We start from the raw sequence: 17,645 nt of genomic DNA on the forward strand, positions 1-17,645 counted from the left end.
AGTCACTTCTCTCTGTAAGCTTGTCCAGGAGGGGTTGTATTTTTTATGGGAGCATCTAGAAATTGACAATTGATATATACCATTGGATGAGGTAATGTCTTGGTACTATGTTGTACCAAGAACGAGACAAGAACTTTGGTTTAGGAGACCAAACTGAACGATAATTTATAGCTAATGCTATAAATTATGGAATACTTTTTTTTCTGGTAAAAGGTTCTTTGAAAAATGTTCCTAATATCTGTTATTCGTCATGTGAGTTTTGATGGGTGTGTCTTGGCTATAAATGATACGAAGGACTGTTTTGTAAGCACTCTCAGAGAATTAATTTAAAGACACTGAATTGATCTGAGAGTCACAGGGCTATGGTGAAGCTCATACAATTAAAGATGGCATTTATGATAACTCTGACTTGTGTGTGGTTTGCTCTCTCATGATTTGGTAATACAGGAAATTTCCACAACAGATGCCAGAAATGTCACTCTCAGTCATCCACAGTATCGCTTCACGCTGTTCAAAGCGTGGTAGCCAGTGAACCAAAACTGTGGAGAAGTTAAGTCTCGGGCTTCAGTGATCTTATTGGCCTACTCTGCTCTTTACATCTACGTAATATCGCTGAGTCAACCTTTAATATTACAGTTGTGCTTGTTCACATGTATCTGCAGGGGTGTAGTGCTGCCGGAGGAGAGGAGTGGTGCCCCCTTAATTTTTTTTCAATTTGAGAATACACAGAGCTGGTTAAACTATTTCTGGAAAATTCATACTGATAAATTGAAAATAAATTATTTAATTACATGAATTAAATGAAAAAACAATAGAATAACAAACCAAATAAATCAAATCAAATCAAATTTATTTATATAGCCCTTCGTACATCAGCTGATATCTCAAAGTGCTGTACAGAAACCCAGCCTAAAACCCCAAACAGCAAGCAATGCAGGTGTAGAAGCACGGTGGCTAGGAAAAACTCCCTAGAAAAGCCAAAACCTAGGAAGAAACCTAGAGAGGAACCAGGCTATGTGGGGTGGCCAGTCCTCTTCTGGCTGTGCCGGGTAGAGATTATAACAGAACATGGCCAAGATGTTCAAATGTTCATAAATGACCAGCATGGTCGAATAATAATAAGGCAGAACAGTTGAAACTGGAGCAGCAGCACGGCCAGGTGGACTGGGGACAGCAAGGAGTCATCATGTCAAGTAGTCCTGGGGCATGGTCCTAGGGCCGCGGTTCAGTTGAAACTGGAGCAGCAGCACGGCCAGGTGGACTGGGGACAGCAAGGAGTCATCATGTCAGGTAGTCCTGGGGCATGGTCCTAGGGCTCAGGTCCTCCGAGAGAGAGAAGGAGAGAATTAGAGAACGCACACTTAGATTCACACAGGACACCGAATTGGACAGGAGAAGTACTCCAGATATAACAAACTGACCCCAGCCCCCGACACATAAACTACTGCAGCATAAATACTGAAGGCTGAGACAGGAGGGGTCAGGAGACACTGTGGCCCCACCCGAGGACACCCCCGGACAGGGCCAAACAGGAAGGATATAACCCCACCCACTATGCCAAAGCACAGCCCCCACACCACTGGAGGGATATCTTCAACCACCAACTTACCATCCTGAGACAAAGCTGAGTATAGCCCGCAAAGATCTCCGCCACGGCACAACCCAAGGGGGGGGCGCCAACCCAGACAGGATGACCACATCAGTGAATCAACCCACTCAGGTGACGCACCCCCTCAGGGACGGCATGAGAGAGCCCCAGCAAGCCAGTGACTCAGCCCCTGTAATAGGGTTAGAGGCAGAGAATCCCAGTGGAAAGAGGGGAACCGGCCAGGCAGAGACAGCAAGGGTGGTTCGTTGCTCCAGAGCCTTTCCGTTCACCTTCCCACTCCTGGGCCAGACTACACTCAATCATATGACCCACTGAAGAGATGAGTCTTCAGTAAAGACTTAAAGGTTGAGACCGAGTTTGCGTCTCTGACATGGGTAGGCAGACCGTTCCATAAAAATGGAGCTCTATAGGAGAAAGCCCTGCCTCCAGCTGTTTGCTTAGAAATTCTAGGGACAATTAGGAGGCCTGCGTCTTGTGACCGTAGCGTACGTGTAGGTATGTACGGCAGGACCAAATCAGAGAGATAGGTAGGAGCAAGCCCATGCAATGCTTTGTAGGTTAGCAGTAAAACCTTGAAATCAGCCCTTGCTTTGACAGGAAGCCAGTGTAGGGAGGCTAGCACTGGAGTAATATGATCAAATTTTTTGGTTCTAGTCAGGATTCTAGCAGCCGTATTTAGCACTAACTGAAGTTTATTTAGTGCTTTATCCGGGTAGCCGGAAAGTAGAGCATTGCAGTAGTCTAACCTAGAAGTGACAAAAGCATGGATTAATTTTTCTGCATCATTTTTGGACAGAAAGTTTCTGATTTTTGCAATGTTACGTAGATGGAAAAAAGCTGTCCTTGAAATGGTCTTGATATGTTCTTCAAAAGAGAGATCAGGGTCCAGAGTAACGCCGAGGTCCTTCACAGTTTTATTTGAGATGACTGTACAACCATTAAGATTAATTGTCAGATTCAACAGAAGATCTCTTTGTTTCTTGGGACCTAGAACAAGCATCTCTGTTTTATCCGAGTTTAAAAGTAGAAAGTTTGCTGCCATCCACTTCCTTATGTCTGAAACACATGCTTCTAGCGAGGGCAATAAAACATAAACATGTATGGCAACCTAGAGGCCGGTAAATGGGGGTTTCTTCCCTGTCTTCTCTCTGGCGGTGGCGAGAATTATGAACTACAGGTTACGTGTGTGCGCTGTGGAGGCCCAATAGTCATTCTCTATTATAACAAATAGAAGATTAACACAATGGTGCTCGTTTAATAAAGTTAGATAAAAGGTAAATAAACGTCTCGCAAGATCACAATGATTCATTTGCATTTTACATAACAGAACCGAATATAATACCATAGCAAAGTAGGCCAAAAACGTCACACCAGAAATACCTAATTTCTAATTTGATTTTATGATGGTTAGCTGAAGCGGAATAGTAAAAAAAAAAAAAAAAAACATGCGCCAAAAGTCAGAGCGTACCACAAGGCAGGACATATGCTTTGACTGAAACAAATTACAAGGCTAATAGCTTAACGCCATCTGATTTAATTTGCTCATGAAATAGTAATTCAGGAAGATATAAATGCATATTCTCATGAAACTGGGATGGAGATGCAGTTTGGACACCAGTAAAACAAAGATTTATCATTCACGATTGATAGTGATTATGGCCTATTTTGAAATTGGGTTGCCTAACTTGGTGTTTGAGGTTAAATAGATGTGTGTGGGCATAGGCAGATGTTGCAATTGGAGGATGCATTTTATGCATATTCTATAAGGATAGACTATTCAATTGGCTACATCTGTCGGTACACACAATTTTATTTCACATTTATTTAACTAGGAAAGTCAGTTAAGAACAAATTCTTATTTACAATGACGGCCTACCAAAAGGCCTTCTGCGGGGACACGGCTGGGATTATTTTTTTTATAAATACAATAGAAATATAGGACAAAACACACATCAAAAGAGATAACACTACATAAAGAGAGACCTAATACGACAACATAGCAAGGCAGCAACACACGACAACACTCAGGAAATGTACTACGCCACTGGTATCTGCACTCTTATTGGCTAAAATGGTCCCACCTGTTCTCCTTCCACTTTTAAGGACATGTATTTCCGTTGTCAATATAATAGATATTCTTTGGGAAAAGCCAGGGAATAACAAACTATTTCCCCCCACACTACACAGAAGTATTCTCTAGCAGCATATGATGATATTTATGACGTTAATGTCTTGTTTAAATCAGGTAATGTAGTTATGAAATAATACATAGACAGTGAAATCACTCCAGCATGATTGCAGAAAGCGCATTTATTTCGTCCGCTGACATTGCACAAATTCAACATTGAGATCAGAAATATACATTTTTTGAAGATGCACATGGTGAATATAAGGATCTCTCAACAGCAAAATGGCATGTTGAGATATCAAATACCCCAACCCATATACAGATAAACATTGACAAAATATCAACAACAAAAAAATTGTAAATTTCAAAAGCATGATATAGCCTAGGCTAGATTAAGCACGTGGAGTAATGAGTAGGATTATGTTTTTATTTTTTTAAATTTTATTTTACCTTTATTTAACCAGGCAAGTCAGTTAAGAACAAATTCTTATTTTCAATGACGGCCTAGGAACAGTGGGTTAACTGCCTGTTCAGGGGCAGAACGACAGATTTGTACCTTGTCAGCTCGGGTGTTTTGAACTTGCAACCTTCCGGTTACTAGTCCAATGCTCTAACCACTAGGCTACCCTGCCGCCCCATATATGCAAAAGTTATTGCTTTTGATAAAGACGCTTTCTGTGCCTTCCCAATGAAAACTAGTTTGAAAATTAAAACATTTAATGGAAAAGAGATGTAGGTTTTAGACTATGCACCATTGTGCCTTGTTGACATGAAAGCGGCGCAGATTACTGTTCCATTTGTGAGGGCGCTCCCCCCTCACCGCTTTTGCAAGTTCACGTTGTGGACAATAGAACGGTGCACCACAGCTCAGGTTAATAGAACTCCCTCATTGCCTGACTACCCAGACTCCTTGCTCCGGCCAAATGCTACACCCACGGACGTTAGTTTAATCTCTGCAATGAGTGGCTCTGTGCTTCTACATCTGCATTGCTTGCGCATTGGGGTTTAAGGATGGGTAACTGTGTAAGCATTTTGTGACAACTGCTGATGTAAAAAGGGATTTATAAAATACATTTGATTGATTGGAGTACCTCCCTGACCCTTCACCGACTTGCGAACACATTCAAGGCCGTCTGATTGGTCCAGAAACCGATGGGTAAAGCAGCGGTTTGAAAATGTGTCACTGGTTTTGACACTGATTGGTCAGAGACGATCCAATCGCTGAAGAAGTATGTAGCGAACTACAATGCAGCGCAAGAATGTTTCGAGTCGTCAGCTACTGTTGTCAGGCACACCCAATACCTTACATCCTTTTCCTCCCAATCTTCTCTCCCTTGCAGCCCTTTAATAACCCATGAAAAGGTCGCACAAACATTGTATTAACCGCAGTCTTGAGCTTTTAATAGCCTTCTAAATTAACGTACAATAATTCAGTGTTTTAAGTTTCATTATGGAAATATACATTTTCTGAATGAGTACTTTATCGTTATGAATGAAGGCATATATCCATGTATTACAAAAATATATCAAGGCAAGCCATTTGGCAATGAACAACATTCTGCCAATTTAACAGCCTTCCTAGCGCTGGATTATAAAATCCCTTTTCAGTCACGCTGGTAAATGAAAAAGTAGCATTTGTATTACACAAAGTATGGGCTTTTTCTCAAGTATATCGTCACACCTCAAATATTTTCTTACAGGGATCCTTCATTATGTCTGACAGTCATGGTACCCTCATCGGCTTCAAAACAGCGTCATGTGAAAAAGAATGAGGCTCTAGGAATTCAAACCTATGTGATGAACAATAAGTGGAACATGTAAGTGTGCCCATCTAACAATTGCAGTTGTGGCATGGGACTGAAATTGTGAAGGCTAAGCGCAAAGAGGCTGACTGGAAAAATGAAGGATCACACACAGCCTCACTTCAAAACAGACCATGGCTTTTCTCTGTCCCCATCGCTCTCTCTGATGGATTTTTGTTTGTTTATTAAGTACTGTTTTTTTCCCAAAATATATTTATGTGGTGCTTGCAGTGCCTGCACAGATTGAGACTGACATTTTTTTGTTCCTATTTTCAGATGTTTAGTCAAAAGGACTGAAATCCCTCTCTAGGTTTTCGGACTCGTCATCATCAGAAAAGAAGTCATCCTCGTCATCTTCATGCCATTCGGGAACATATTCATCGTCATACCATTCATCCTCCTCTGCCTCATCTCCACCCTCGTTGTTATGGTTGTCAGACTCAGAGCCCCCAGCCCTGCAGAGAGAGAAGACCCGTGAGCACAGCAAATCAGGAAGAATATTTTCTCAGTAATAAGCTACTAGATCCAGGAACCAATGTAGAGATCCACTTCCCAAATCTCCTGTACTCACACTTTGTTGGCGTCTGTGGTCTTAGAAAGATTTGAAGCTTGAGCAGATTCCAGTTCCTGTCCTGTTTTGGAGTTGTATCCCACTCGGAAGTCCTGTGTTTGGAGAGACCAGACAGGAGGAAACCCTCATGACTTGCTGTTGATTGGACCACAAAGCACCCAATAAGTATTACCGCCACACTTTGTGCTGTGCTCTTCAGTGTGTAAATCCCTCCCTAGTCCCTACCTGGGTCGAGTGTTGTAGAATGGCCACCAGACGCTCCTGAATGCGGCAAATGAGTTCCAGGCCAGTGTTGAGGTGCTCAGGCTTCAGTAGACGGATGCAGGACGCTAGATCCGTACACTGCAACAGGGTCTCCTCTGGAGGGGAAAGACACAGACAATGAGAACTCATCCATGGTGTATGAAACATCCTCAAAAAGTAGGGATGTTCAAATATCCAAAACAGATGTTAGTATTCGATTACTTGGGAGAGTATTTGAGGAATAAAAACATTTTTTTAAGGCTGTGTCTAAAATTATCCTATGTGACATTGCTAAATAGCCTACAAGAATAGACCATTGCATACAAAGTTTTAATAAAGCAAGAGTTTGAGTTATGAGTGTGCCCCATAAAAGACACACTGGTAGCCAAAACGCATTACACATGTGTAGCTTATTGTCGGTCAATCAAAGTGGCGCAACAGTTATTTTTTACAGAAACTTCCTGTTTCCATCAGATCTGTCATTATTTTATATGGTTTGAATTTACACCTGTAAGAACTCTTCTAACCTTCTACTTAAACAAGCAGAGTGCATCGCACTGGCTATCCCTCGAGTCACGCGAGCAAGTCTCCATTGAAGTAAAAACATCTCTCTAATAGTGAAATCCTTTCAAATGCCAATATGTACGTAATAGAAATTTGCCTTGACAATCTTACAATGATCCTTTTATTCATACCCCTTGAATCATTCCACATTTTGTTGTGTTACAGCCTGAATTCAAAATGGATTAAATAAAATAAAAAAATCCTCACCCATCGACACACTATTCCCCATAATGACAAAGTGAAAATATGTTTCACATGTATTTTTTATTGATTGAAAATGAAATACAGAAATCAAATGTACATAAATGTTAGAATCACCTTTGGCAGCCATTACAGCAGTCTTTTTGGGTGGGTCTAAGAGTTTTGTACAACTGGACTGTACAATATTTGCACATTATTCTTTTCTAAATTCTTCAAGCTCTGTCAAGTTGGTTGTTGATCATTGCTAGACAGCCAATTTCAAGACTATTTAAGTCAAAACTAACTAGGCCACTCAGGAACACTGTGGTAGCCTACAGGGAGGAGGTGAGAGCTCTCAGGATATGGTGTCAGGAAAATAACCTCTTACTCAATGTCAACAAAAACGAGATGATAGTGGACCTCAGGAAACAGCAGAGGGAGCACCCCCCCATCCACCGACAGAACAGCAGTGTAGATGGTGGAAAGTTAAGTACCTCGGTGTACACATCACTGACAAACTGAAATGGTCCATCCACACAGAGTGTGGTGAAGGCTTGTCACCTAAAACCCTCACAAATTTGTACAGATGCACAATTGAGAGCATCCTGTCGAGCTGTATCACCGCAACTGCACCGCCCACAATCGCAGGGCTCTCCAGAGGGTGTTGTGGTCTGCACAACACATCACCGGGGGCAAACTACCTGCCCTTTAGGACACCTACAGCACCTGATGTCACAGGAAGGTCAAAAAGATCAAAGACAACAACCACCCGAGCCACTGCCTTTTCAACCCGCTACCATCCAGAAGGTGAGGTCAGTCTACAGATGCATCAAAGCTGGGACAGAGAGTCTGAAAAACAGCTTCCATCTCAAGACCAGACGACTGTTAAACAAACATTACCAGCACAGAGAGGTTGCTGCATACATACAGACGTGAAATCGTTGGCCACTTAAATGGAACGCTAGTCACAAATGCCACTTTAATAATGTTTACATATTTTGCATTACTCATCTCATATGTACAGTGCCTTGCGAAAGTATTCGGCCCTCTTGAACTTTGCGACCTTTTGCCACATTTCAGGCTTCAAACAAAGATATAAAACTGTATTTTTTTTGTGAAGAATCAACAACAAGTGGGACACAATCATGAAGTGGAACAACATTTATTGGATATTTCAAACTTCTTTAACAATTCAAAAACTGAAACATTGGGCGTGCAAAATGATTCAGCCCCCTTAAGTTAATACTTTGTAGCTCCACCTTTTGCTGCGATTACAGCTGTAAGTCGCTTGGGGTATGTCTCTATCAGTTTTGCACATCGAGAGACTGAAATTTTTTCCCATTCCTCCTTGCAAAACAGCTCGAGCTCAGTGAGGTTGGATGGATGGAGAGCATTTGTGAACAGCAGTTTTCAGTTCTTTCCACAGATTCTCGATTGGATTCAGGTCTGGACTTTGACTTGGCCATTCTAACACCTGGATATGTTTATTTTTGAACCATTCCATTGTAGATGTTGCTTTATGTTTTGGATCATTGTCTTGTTGGAAGACAAATCTCCGTCTCAGGTCTTTTGCAGACTCCATCAGGTTTTCTTCCAGAATGGTCCTGTATTTGGCTCCATCCATCTTCCCATCAATTTTAACCATCTTCCCTGTCCCTGCTGAAGAAAAGCAGGCCCAAACCATGATGCTGCCACCACCATGTTTGACAGTGGGTATGGTGTGTTCAGGGTGATTTGCTTTTATGCCAAACATAACGTTTTGCATCGTTGCCAAAAAGTTCAATTTTGGTTTCATCTGACCAGAGCACCTTCTTCCACATGTTTGGTGTGTCTCCCAGGTGGCTTGTGGCAAACTTTAAACAACACTTTTTTGGATATCTTTAAGAAATGGCTTTCTTCTTGCCACTCTTCCATAAAGGCCAGATGTGTGCAATATACAACTGATTGTTGTCCTATGGACAGAGTCTCCCACCTCAGCTGTAGAACTCTGCAGTTCATCCAGAGTGATCATGGGCCTCTTGGCTGCATCTCTGATCAGTCTTCTCCATGTATGAGCTGAAAGTTTAGAGGGACGACCAGGTCTTGGTAGATTTGCAGTGGTCTGATACACCTTCCATTTCAATATTATCGCTTGCACAGTGCTCCTTGGGATGTTTAAAGCTGTATCCAAATCCGGCTTTAAACTTCTTCACAACAGTATCTCGGACCTGCCTGGTGTGTTCCTTGTTCTTCATGATGCTCTCTGCGCTTTTAACGGACCTCTGAGACTATCACAGTGCAGGTGCATTTATACGGAGACTTGATTACACACAGGTGGATTGTATTTATCATCATTAGTCATTTAGGTCAACATTGGATCATTCAGAGATCCTCACTGAACTTCTGGAGAGAGTTTGCTGCACTGAAAGTAAAGGGGCTGAATAATTTTGCACGCCCAATTTTTCAGTTTTTGAATTGTTAAAAAAAGTTTGAAATATCCAATAAATGTCGTTCCACTTCATGATTGTGTCCCACTTGTTGCTGATTCTTCACAAAAAGATATAGTTTTATATCTTTATGTTTGAAGCCTGAAATGTGGCAAAAGGTCGCAAAGTTCAAGGGGGGCGAATACTTTCGCAAGGCACTGTATATACTACATTCTATATTGCATCTTAGCCTATGCTGCTCTGTCATTGCTCATCCATATTCTCGATACATTCCTTTACTTAGATGGTTGTGTATTAGTTATTTGTTGTGAAATTGTTAGATATTACTTGTTAGATATTGCTGCACTGTCGGGAACTAGAAGCACAAGCATTTCGCTACACTCACAATAACATCTGCTAACCATGTGTATGTGACCAATACAAATTGATTTGGTAAGCATATTTGGCCTTGTGTTTTAAGTTATTGTCCTACTGAAAGGTGAATTTGTGTCTGTTGGAAAGCAGACAACCAGATTTTCCTCTAGGATTATTTTTTATTCTAAACTACCTAGTCCTTGCCAATGACAAGCATTCCCATAACAAGATGTAGCCACCACCATGCATGAAAATATGAAGCGTGGTACTCAGTGATGTGTTGTGTTTGCCCCAAACACAACGCTTTGTATTTAGGTCATACATTTCTTTCCCACATTTTTTGCAGTTTTACTTTAATGCCTTATTGCAAACAAGATGCATGTTTTGTACAGGATTCCTACTTCTCACTGTCAATTAGGTTAGTATTGTGGAGTAACTACAATGTTTTCATCAAGGACCTCTGTTCTTTGCTCCATTCATCTTTCCCTCTATTCGGACTAGTCTTCCAGTCCCTGCCGCTGAAAAACACCTCACAGCATGATGCTGCCACCACCATGCTTCACCGTTGGGATGGTGCCAGGTTTCCTCCAGACGTGACGCTTGGCATTCAGGCCAAATACTTCAATCTTGGTTTCATCAGAACAGAGAATCTTGTTTCTCATTGTCTGAGAGTCCATAGGTGCCTTTTGTCATCTGCCCTGAGGAGTGGATTCCATCTGGCCACTACCTTAAAAGGCCTGATTGGTAGAGTGCTGCAGAGATGTCCAATCAATTGAATTTACCATAGGTGGACTCCAATCAAGTTGTAGAAATATCTCAAGGATGATCAATGGAAACAGGATGCACCTGAGCTAAATTTCAAGTCTAATAGCTAAAGGTCTGAATACTTAAGGTATCCGTTTGAGATTTTTGATACATCTGCAAAGAAAATATGTAAAAAACAGTTTTTGTTTTGTTATTATGGGGCACTGTGTGTAGACTGAAGATATTTATTTATTTAAGCAATTTTAGAACAAGGCTGTGACGTAACAAAAAATAAAATGGAAGGGATCTGAATACTTTCCGAATGCACTGTATTTAGGCTCGTCATAACAAAGGGGTTATTAATACTCGAGACATTTCAGCTTTTCATTTTGTATTCATTTGTAAAAACATCATTCCACCTTGACATTGTGGGGTATTATGTTTAGGCCAGTGACACAAAATCTAAATTTAATCCATTTTAAATTCAGGCTGGAACAACAAAATGTGGATAGGTTAAGAAGGGGTGTGAATACTTTCTCTAGGCACTGTAATTCCTGCAGGTCTTACCCAGCAGGATCTGTAGTGTATTGGTGTGAAGCTCCAGGGCTTCCATTTGCTGCTCCATCACATCCATCTTCTCTGTGTCCTGGTTGTAGTAGCTGTACACACACGAGTAGGCCAGCACCTACATGGCAGAGTCAGGCAAGGGATCCATATTAGTCATATCTTTTAAATGCTGAAAAGGTTCATCATGAATAGGGCTCTTGAGGTGACCGTATTACCGCCACACTGGCAGTCATGACCGCAGTAAAACGCCATGTGACCGTTGAGTCAAGGTAATCTCCTTTTATGCACTGTGGACATGCATTGGTAGTACCCAACAAACTAAAGACCAGAAGGTCACTAATGGCCTGGTACTCAGTGCTCAATTGTCCCTCTAACATCAATGAAAATGCCATCAAACACTCATCAAAACTTTATTGTGCTTTCTTTTTTTTCTACACTTGGCTGATTGGCTGAAGCAGTGGAAAACATGGTCGTTGTGGATGTTGTTTCAAAGACGATTTCTAATGTGATGATTCATAAAAATAAAAAAAACATATGCATACTCGAGCTTACACAGACCTATAATATGTGCCCAAGCCTGAAAAAACATTGAATTAAAATAATGATTGTTTCATTATACAATACAGAGCGTACCGCATATTACACATGGCAGAAAAATATTTTAAACTGACTTAAGATGTTTGTTTCAAAATTGGTCTGGGCAATACGCCAAAATTAAAATTCTAGCAATTGCCTTTGAGTGTGGACTGTATTGTTTTGCATACTGGATGGACTGGTTACCTTATTCTACGCTCCAAACTTTCTATCCATGAGTCTGGGAGAGAACGTATAGGCCTAGGAGATGCTATTGATTCATCAATTGTGCAGTGTGACTTAGAGTTAGCCCACAATTATAGTGAATTTGTATTTGAATAGCCTAGTAATAGGCTTTAGCTACAGAATCTCACCGCCCTCCGTTTCTATCTCTGTATCCTTCATTCCTTTCTCGAACATGCAGAGAGAGGGGCTGGCAACAGTTCAATGAAATAGCCTGTTTTTCGTTGTGATTTTTTTCTTTATTTACTATCAATGTTCATGAAAAGATTTGACTTGGTTTCCCAAATGAAGCACTGGGATGCTGCAGGAACAGGGTTTTAGAGCCCATGGTATACAGAGTTTGGGCAGAACATCACCTGTCGTGCAGCAAGAGGCTGCATGCTCCACAAAAACAGAAGTTGATGCATGAAGTGAAATAACCCGTCATGATTGAAAAACGAACCGGTGGGAAAGCGGCCTCCATTCGCTATTCGAGTGACGACATCTCACTTCCCCTGTCCATTAATGGGCCATTCGCTATTCGAGTGACGACATCTCACTTCCCCTGTCCATTAATGGCCATTCGCTATTCGAGTGACGACATCTCACTTCCCCTGTCCATTAAGGGCCATTCGCTATTCGAGTGACGACATCTCACTTCCCCTGTCCATTAAGGGCCATTCGCTATTCGAGTGACGACATCTCACTTCCCCTGTCCATTAATGGGCCATTCGCTATTCGAGTGACAACATCTCACCTCCCCTGTCCATTAATGGGCCATTCGCTATTCGAGTGACGACATCTCACTTCCCCTGTCCATTAAATGGGCCATTCGCTATTCGAGTGACGACATCTCACTTCCCCTGTCCATGAATGGGCCATACTAAATATAAACACATTTAGCATATTAGTAAAGATGGGATTAAATTGAGAACCACATGTGCAGCCTGAGGCAAGGAACAGAGCGCAAGCTTTTTTTGTGACTTTCCCAAAACATCAATAGCCTATAGTGTCACCATGCAGCCCATATACATTTTGATTTCTAAGACAGTCTAAGATTTATTCTCAACAAAAATATACATGCAACTTGTAAAGTGTTGGTCCCATGTTTCATGAGCTGAAATAAACAATCCCAGAAATGTTCCATATGCACAAAAATATTATTCATGTCATATATGCACAAATTTGTTTACATTCCCTGTTAGTGAGCATTTCTCCTTTGCCAAAATAATCCATCCACCTGACAGGTGTGGCATATCAATAAGCTGATTAAACAAGCATGATCATTACACAGTATGCACCTTGTGGTGGGGACAAAAGGCCACTCTAAAATGTACAGTTTTGTCATCCAACACAATGCCACAGATGTCTCAAGCTGAGGGAGCATGCAATTGGCATGCTGACTTCAGGAATGTCCACCAGAGCTGTTGCCAGACAATTGAACGTTGATTTCTCTTCCATAATCCAACTCCAAAGTTATTTTAGAAAATTTGGCAGTATGTCTAACCGGCATCACAACCACACCAGCCCAGGACCTCCACATCCGGCTTCATCACCTGCAGGGTCGTCTGAGACCAGCCACCCGGACAGCTGATGAAACTGTGGGTTTGCACAACCAAAGAATTTCCACACAACTGTCAGAAATCGTCTCATAGAAGCTCATCTGCGTGCTCATCGATCTTACCAGGGTCTTGACCTGACTGTAGTTTGGCATCATAACTGGCTTCAGTGGGCAAATGCTAACCGTCGATGGCCACTAGCACGCTGGAGAAGTGTGCTCTTCACAGATTAATCCCGGTTTCAACTGTACCAGGCAGATGGTAGACAGCAAACTTTGCTATCAGCGAGTGCCCCATGGTGGCCAGTGGGTTTATGGTATGGGCAGGCATAAGCTACGGACAATAAACAATTGCATTTTATCGATGGCAATTTGAATTCACAGAGATACTGTGACAAGATCGTGCTATTCATCCACCGCCATCACCTCATGTTTCAGCATGATAATGCACGGCCCCATGTCGCAAGAATCTATACACAATTGCTGGAAGCTGAAAATGTCCCAATTCTTCCATGGCCTGCATACTCACCACATGTCATCCATTGAACATGTTTGGGATGCTCTGGATCAACGTTTACGACAGCATGTGCCAGTTCCCGCCAATATCCAGCAACTTCACACAGCCATTGACGAGGAGTGGGACAACATTCCACATGCCACAATCAACAGCCTGAGCGAAGGAGACGTGTCACACTGAATGAGGCAAATGGTGGTCATACCAGATACTGACTGGTTCTCTGATCCATGCCCCTACGTGTTTTGAAGTATCTGTGACCAACGGATGCATATCTATATTCCCAGTCATGTGAAATCCATAGATTAGGGTCTAATGAATGATCTAAATTGTATGAACTGTAACTCAGTAAAATCTTTGAAATTGTTGCATTTATATGTTTGTTCAGCAACTAAAGTGGCAAACTTAATCTAGTGTATAGGACCGGTTTCAAATGATCACTTTTATGCTCATATGTGCACTAACACCAGAATGGGACAAATACTGTTTATATTTTATTCAGATAAGTTCAATTATATTCTTCTTACTATAAAATCATAGATTATAAAACAACAGCATCCGACTAAAGCATATCTTGTCTGCTTAATGAACAAGCCTACATACAGCCTATGGCATGGTGCATAGATAACATATACTAGGCCAACTCCTATTCTGTTATTCTAAAATACATGTTCTTCATATCATGTTTCTTTACACCTGCCTAAAATAAAGGATATATTGTGATGGTGTATATTAAATTGATTTATTAGACTTTTTTAAATGTCAATGTTCCAAAAGCGTGCATGGTGATTGGTGATTGCGTGGTATTTGCTTAAATGTCTCTACCGATTGGACAGTTATTTTCTAATTAGTTTACTTCCTCTTACCTTGCGCGCTTGAGCGAGGACTTTGCAGGCATCAATAACAAACGTCAACGACTTCATTTGCAAGGCTTCATTGATGGAGGAGACTTTGCTCTCTAGATTGATGGCGAAGTCCTTGGCTTGGTTGTGGAAAGTGCATCTCTCGTTGTAGTCTTGGAACTTCTTTTCCTGCCTTGCTGCTTTACTCACCTGCAGTCAGAAAAAAGGTGGATCACTGCATTGGATCACACATTCTATTCTTAGTCACAATAAAAGTGACTCCAAAATGAGAAAATACATTATTCACCATTCAGTTCCCATTGGGCAAAATATAATCAAAACGCAACCAAAAACTGCAAATGCATCCAACAAGTTTGTACAAGCTTGATGTAGTCATTGAGTGAAAAGACAAAATACTAAACCTTTGACTCCTTTAATACAGTAAGCAAATTTGTCCAAATACTTGACTTCCTCAAATGGGGGGGACTAGATAGTGCCTTCGAAAAGTATTCAGACCCCTTTTCCTCAATCTACACACAATACCCCATTAATGACAAAGCAAAAACAGGTTGTTAGAAATGTTTGCTCATTTATAATAAAAAATAAAATACCACATTTACATAAGTATTCAGACCCTTTACTCAGTACTTTGTTGAAGCACATTGGCAGCGATTACAGCATCGAGTCTTCTTGGGTATGATGCTACAAGCTTGACACACCTGTATTTGGGAAGTTTCTCCCATTCTTCTCTGCAGATCCTCTAAAGTTCCATCAGGTTGGATGGGGAGCGTCACTGCACAGCTATTTTCAGGTTTCTCCAGAGATGTTAGATCGGTTAAAGTTCTGACTCTGGCTGGGCAACTCAAGGACATTGAGACTTGTCCCGAAGCCACTCCTGCGCTGTCTTGGCTGTGAGCTTAGGGTCGCTGTCCTGTTGGAAGGTGAACCTTCGTCCCAATCTGAGGTCCTGAGCACACTGGAGCAGGTTTTCATCAAGGATCTCTGTACTTTGCTCTGTTCATCTTTGCCCCGATCCTGACGAGTCTCCCAGTCCCTGCTGCTAAAAAACATCCCCACAGCATGATGCTTCCACCATCATGCTTCACTGTAGGGATGGTGCCAGATTTCCTCCAGACCTGACGCTTGGCATTCAGGCCAAAGATTCCAATCTTGGTTTCAACAGACCAGAGAATCTTTAGGGCTGTTGTGCCTTTTACTGAGGAGTGGCTTACGTCGGGCCACTCTACCATAGAGGCCTGTTAGGTGGAGTACTGCAGAGATGTTGGTCCTTCTTGGAAGGTTCTCCCATCTCCACAGAGGAACTCTGGAGCTCTATCAGAGTGACCATTGGGTTCTTGGTCACCTCCCTGACCAAGGCCCTTCCCCCCTCATTGCTCAATTTGGCCGTGTGGCCAGCTCTAGGAAGAGTCTTGGTTGTTCCAAACGTCTTCCAATTAAGGATGGAGGCACTGTGTTCTTGGGGACCTTCAATGTGGCAGAATTGTTTTTGTACCCTTCCCCTGATCTGTGCCTCAACACAATCCTGTCCCGGCGCTCTACGGACAATTCCTTCGACCTCAAGGCCTTGTTTTTGCTTTGACATGCACAGTCAACTGTGGGACCTTATATAGACAGGTGTGTGCCTTTCCAAATCATGTCCAATCAATTGAATTTACCACCAGGTGGACTCCAATCAAGTTGAAGAAACATCTCAAGGATGATCAATGGAAACAGGATGCCTCTGAGCTCCATTTTGAGTCTCATAGCAAAGGGTCTGAATTCTTATGTAAATAAGGTATCTGTTAATTATTTTGTTTTACATTTCTAAAAAGAAGTTTTCCCTTTGTCATTATGGGGTATTATGTATAGACTGCGAAGGATGTTTTATTTATTTAATCAATTTCAGAGAAAGGCTGTAACGTAACAAAATGTGGAAAAAGTCAAGGGGTCTGAATACTTTCCGAAGGCACTGTACATAAAGTGCTTTCATTTCTAAACGGTAAAAGAGATATGTATGAACACACCCTCAAATAAAAGGTGACATTCTGTAAAGTGGCCTCATGAAACATTTGACCAAATCCAAAATGGTGGGGTACAGAGCCAAATAAAAAATTCACTGTCCAAATACATATGGAGGGGAAACCCTTTGCATTTATACAAAATCGTATGAAGCACAAACTTAACTTAAATCAAGTCAATTGGAATTACCATAGCTGAGCAGTTGAAGTAATCTTTGTGGGTTGGTTTCCATGGCTTGAGACACCTCCAGCAAAATCCATGATTACATTTGGCACAAGTCATACTGAAAAAAATGTTTTGACACTGAGTGGCAGTAACAGTGATGCCTAGAAATCCCTACAACATACTTCAGGTAAATCATGAAATAGTTTGATGGAAATCGACAGAGAACAAACAGGTCTGAGGATTGAAACGGGTCCAGTGGCTTTATACTTACTGTAGGCACCCTTCGTTCTTCTCTATCTGGGCCTGGCAGCTGGGGCAGCGTTTGGAGATGAGTTTGGCAAGGTGCTTACTCTGAGCTTCCATGGTCATACCCTCGTAGTAGCCACCATCGTCTATCCACTGGGACATGTGACTGCAGCTGGCTGGGTAGTGAGCCTGGGGAGATAGTGGAGGTTAAGAAATCAGCATAAATCTATACTCTATGCTTACTTGTCTCTATGAACAAAATACTGTATGTACTAGATAGATTTACACTACACCAAGTCTGATGGGTATCTGTACAAA

The 17,645-nt window shown here is 41.7% G+C and overlaps 1 protein-coding gene across 4 annotated transcripts in view; it reads right to left on the reverse strand.

The window, feature by feature from the left end:
* Nucleotides 1–3,890: 3,890 nt before the first annotated feature.
* LOC135510915 (cullin-9-like) overlaps nucleotides 3,891–17,645 on the reverse strand; it is a 70,248-nt gene continuing 56,493 nt past the window's right edge. For 3 of the 4 annotated variants that reach the window (XM_064932242.1, XM_064932243.1, XM_064932244.1), the window contains 7 exons: nucleotides 17,353–17,516; nucleotides 17,106–17,199; nucleotides 14,922–15,107; nucleotides 11,189–11,306; nucleotides 6,336–6,469; nucleotides 6,111–6,202; nucleotides 3,891–5,994 (listed from right to left, as the gene is read on the reverse strand). In XM_064932242.1, the coding sequence (XP_064788314.1) occupies nucleotides 5,820–5,994; nucleotides 6,111–6,202; nucleotides 6,336–6,469; nucleotides 11,189–11,306; nucleotides 14,922–15,107; nucleotides 17,106–17,199; nucleotides 17,353–17,516 (963 nt within the window). In that variant the 3' untranslated portion in view covers nucleotides 3,891–5,819. Of the gene's footprint in view, nucleotides 5,995–6,110; nucleotides 6,246–6,335; nucleotides 6,470–11,188; nucleotides 11,307–14,921; nucleotides 15,108–17,105; nucleotides 17,200–17,352; nucleotides 17,517–17,645 lie in introns of all 4 variants that reach the window. The other variant, XM_064932245.1, reaches the window with a different exon arrangement.

The sequence above is a fragment of the Oncorhynchus masou genome, chromosome 23 (assembly GCF_036934945.1).
Source record: "Oncorhynchus masou masou isolate Uvic2021 chromosome 23, UVic_Omas_1.1, whole genome shotgun sequence".
NCBI lineage: Eukaryota > Metazoa > Chordata > Actinopteri > Salmoniformes > Salmonidae > Oncorhynchus > Oncorhynchus masou.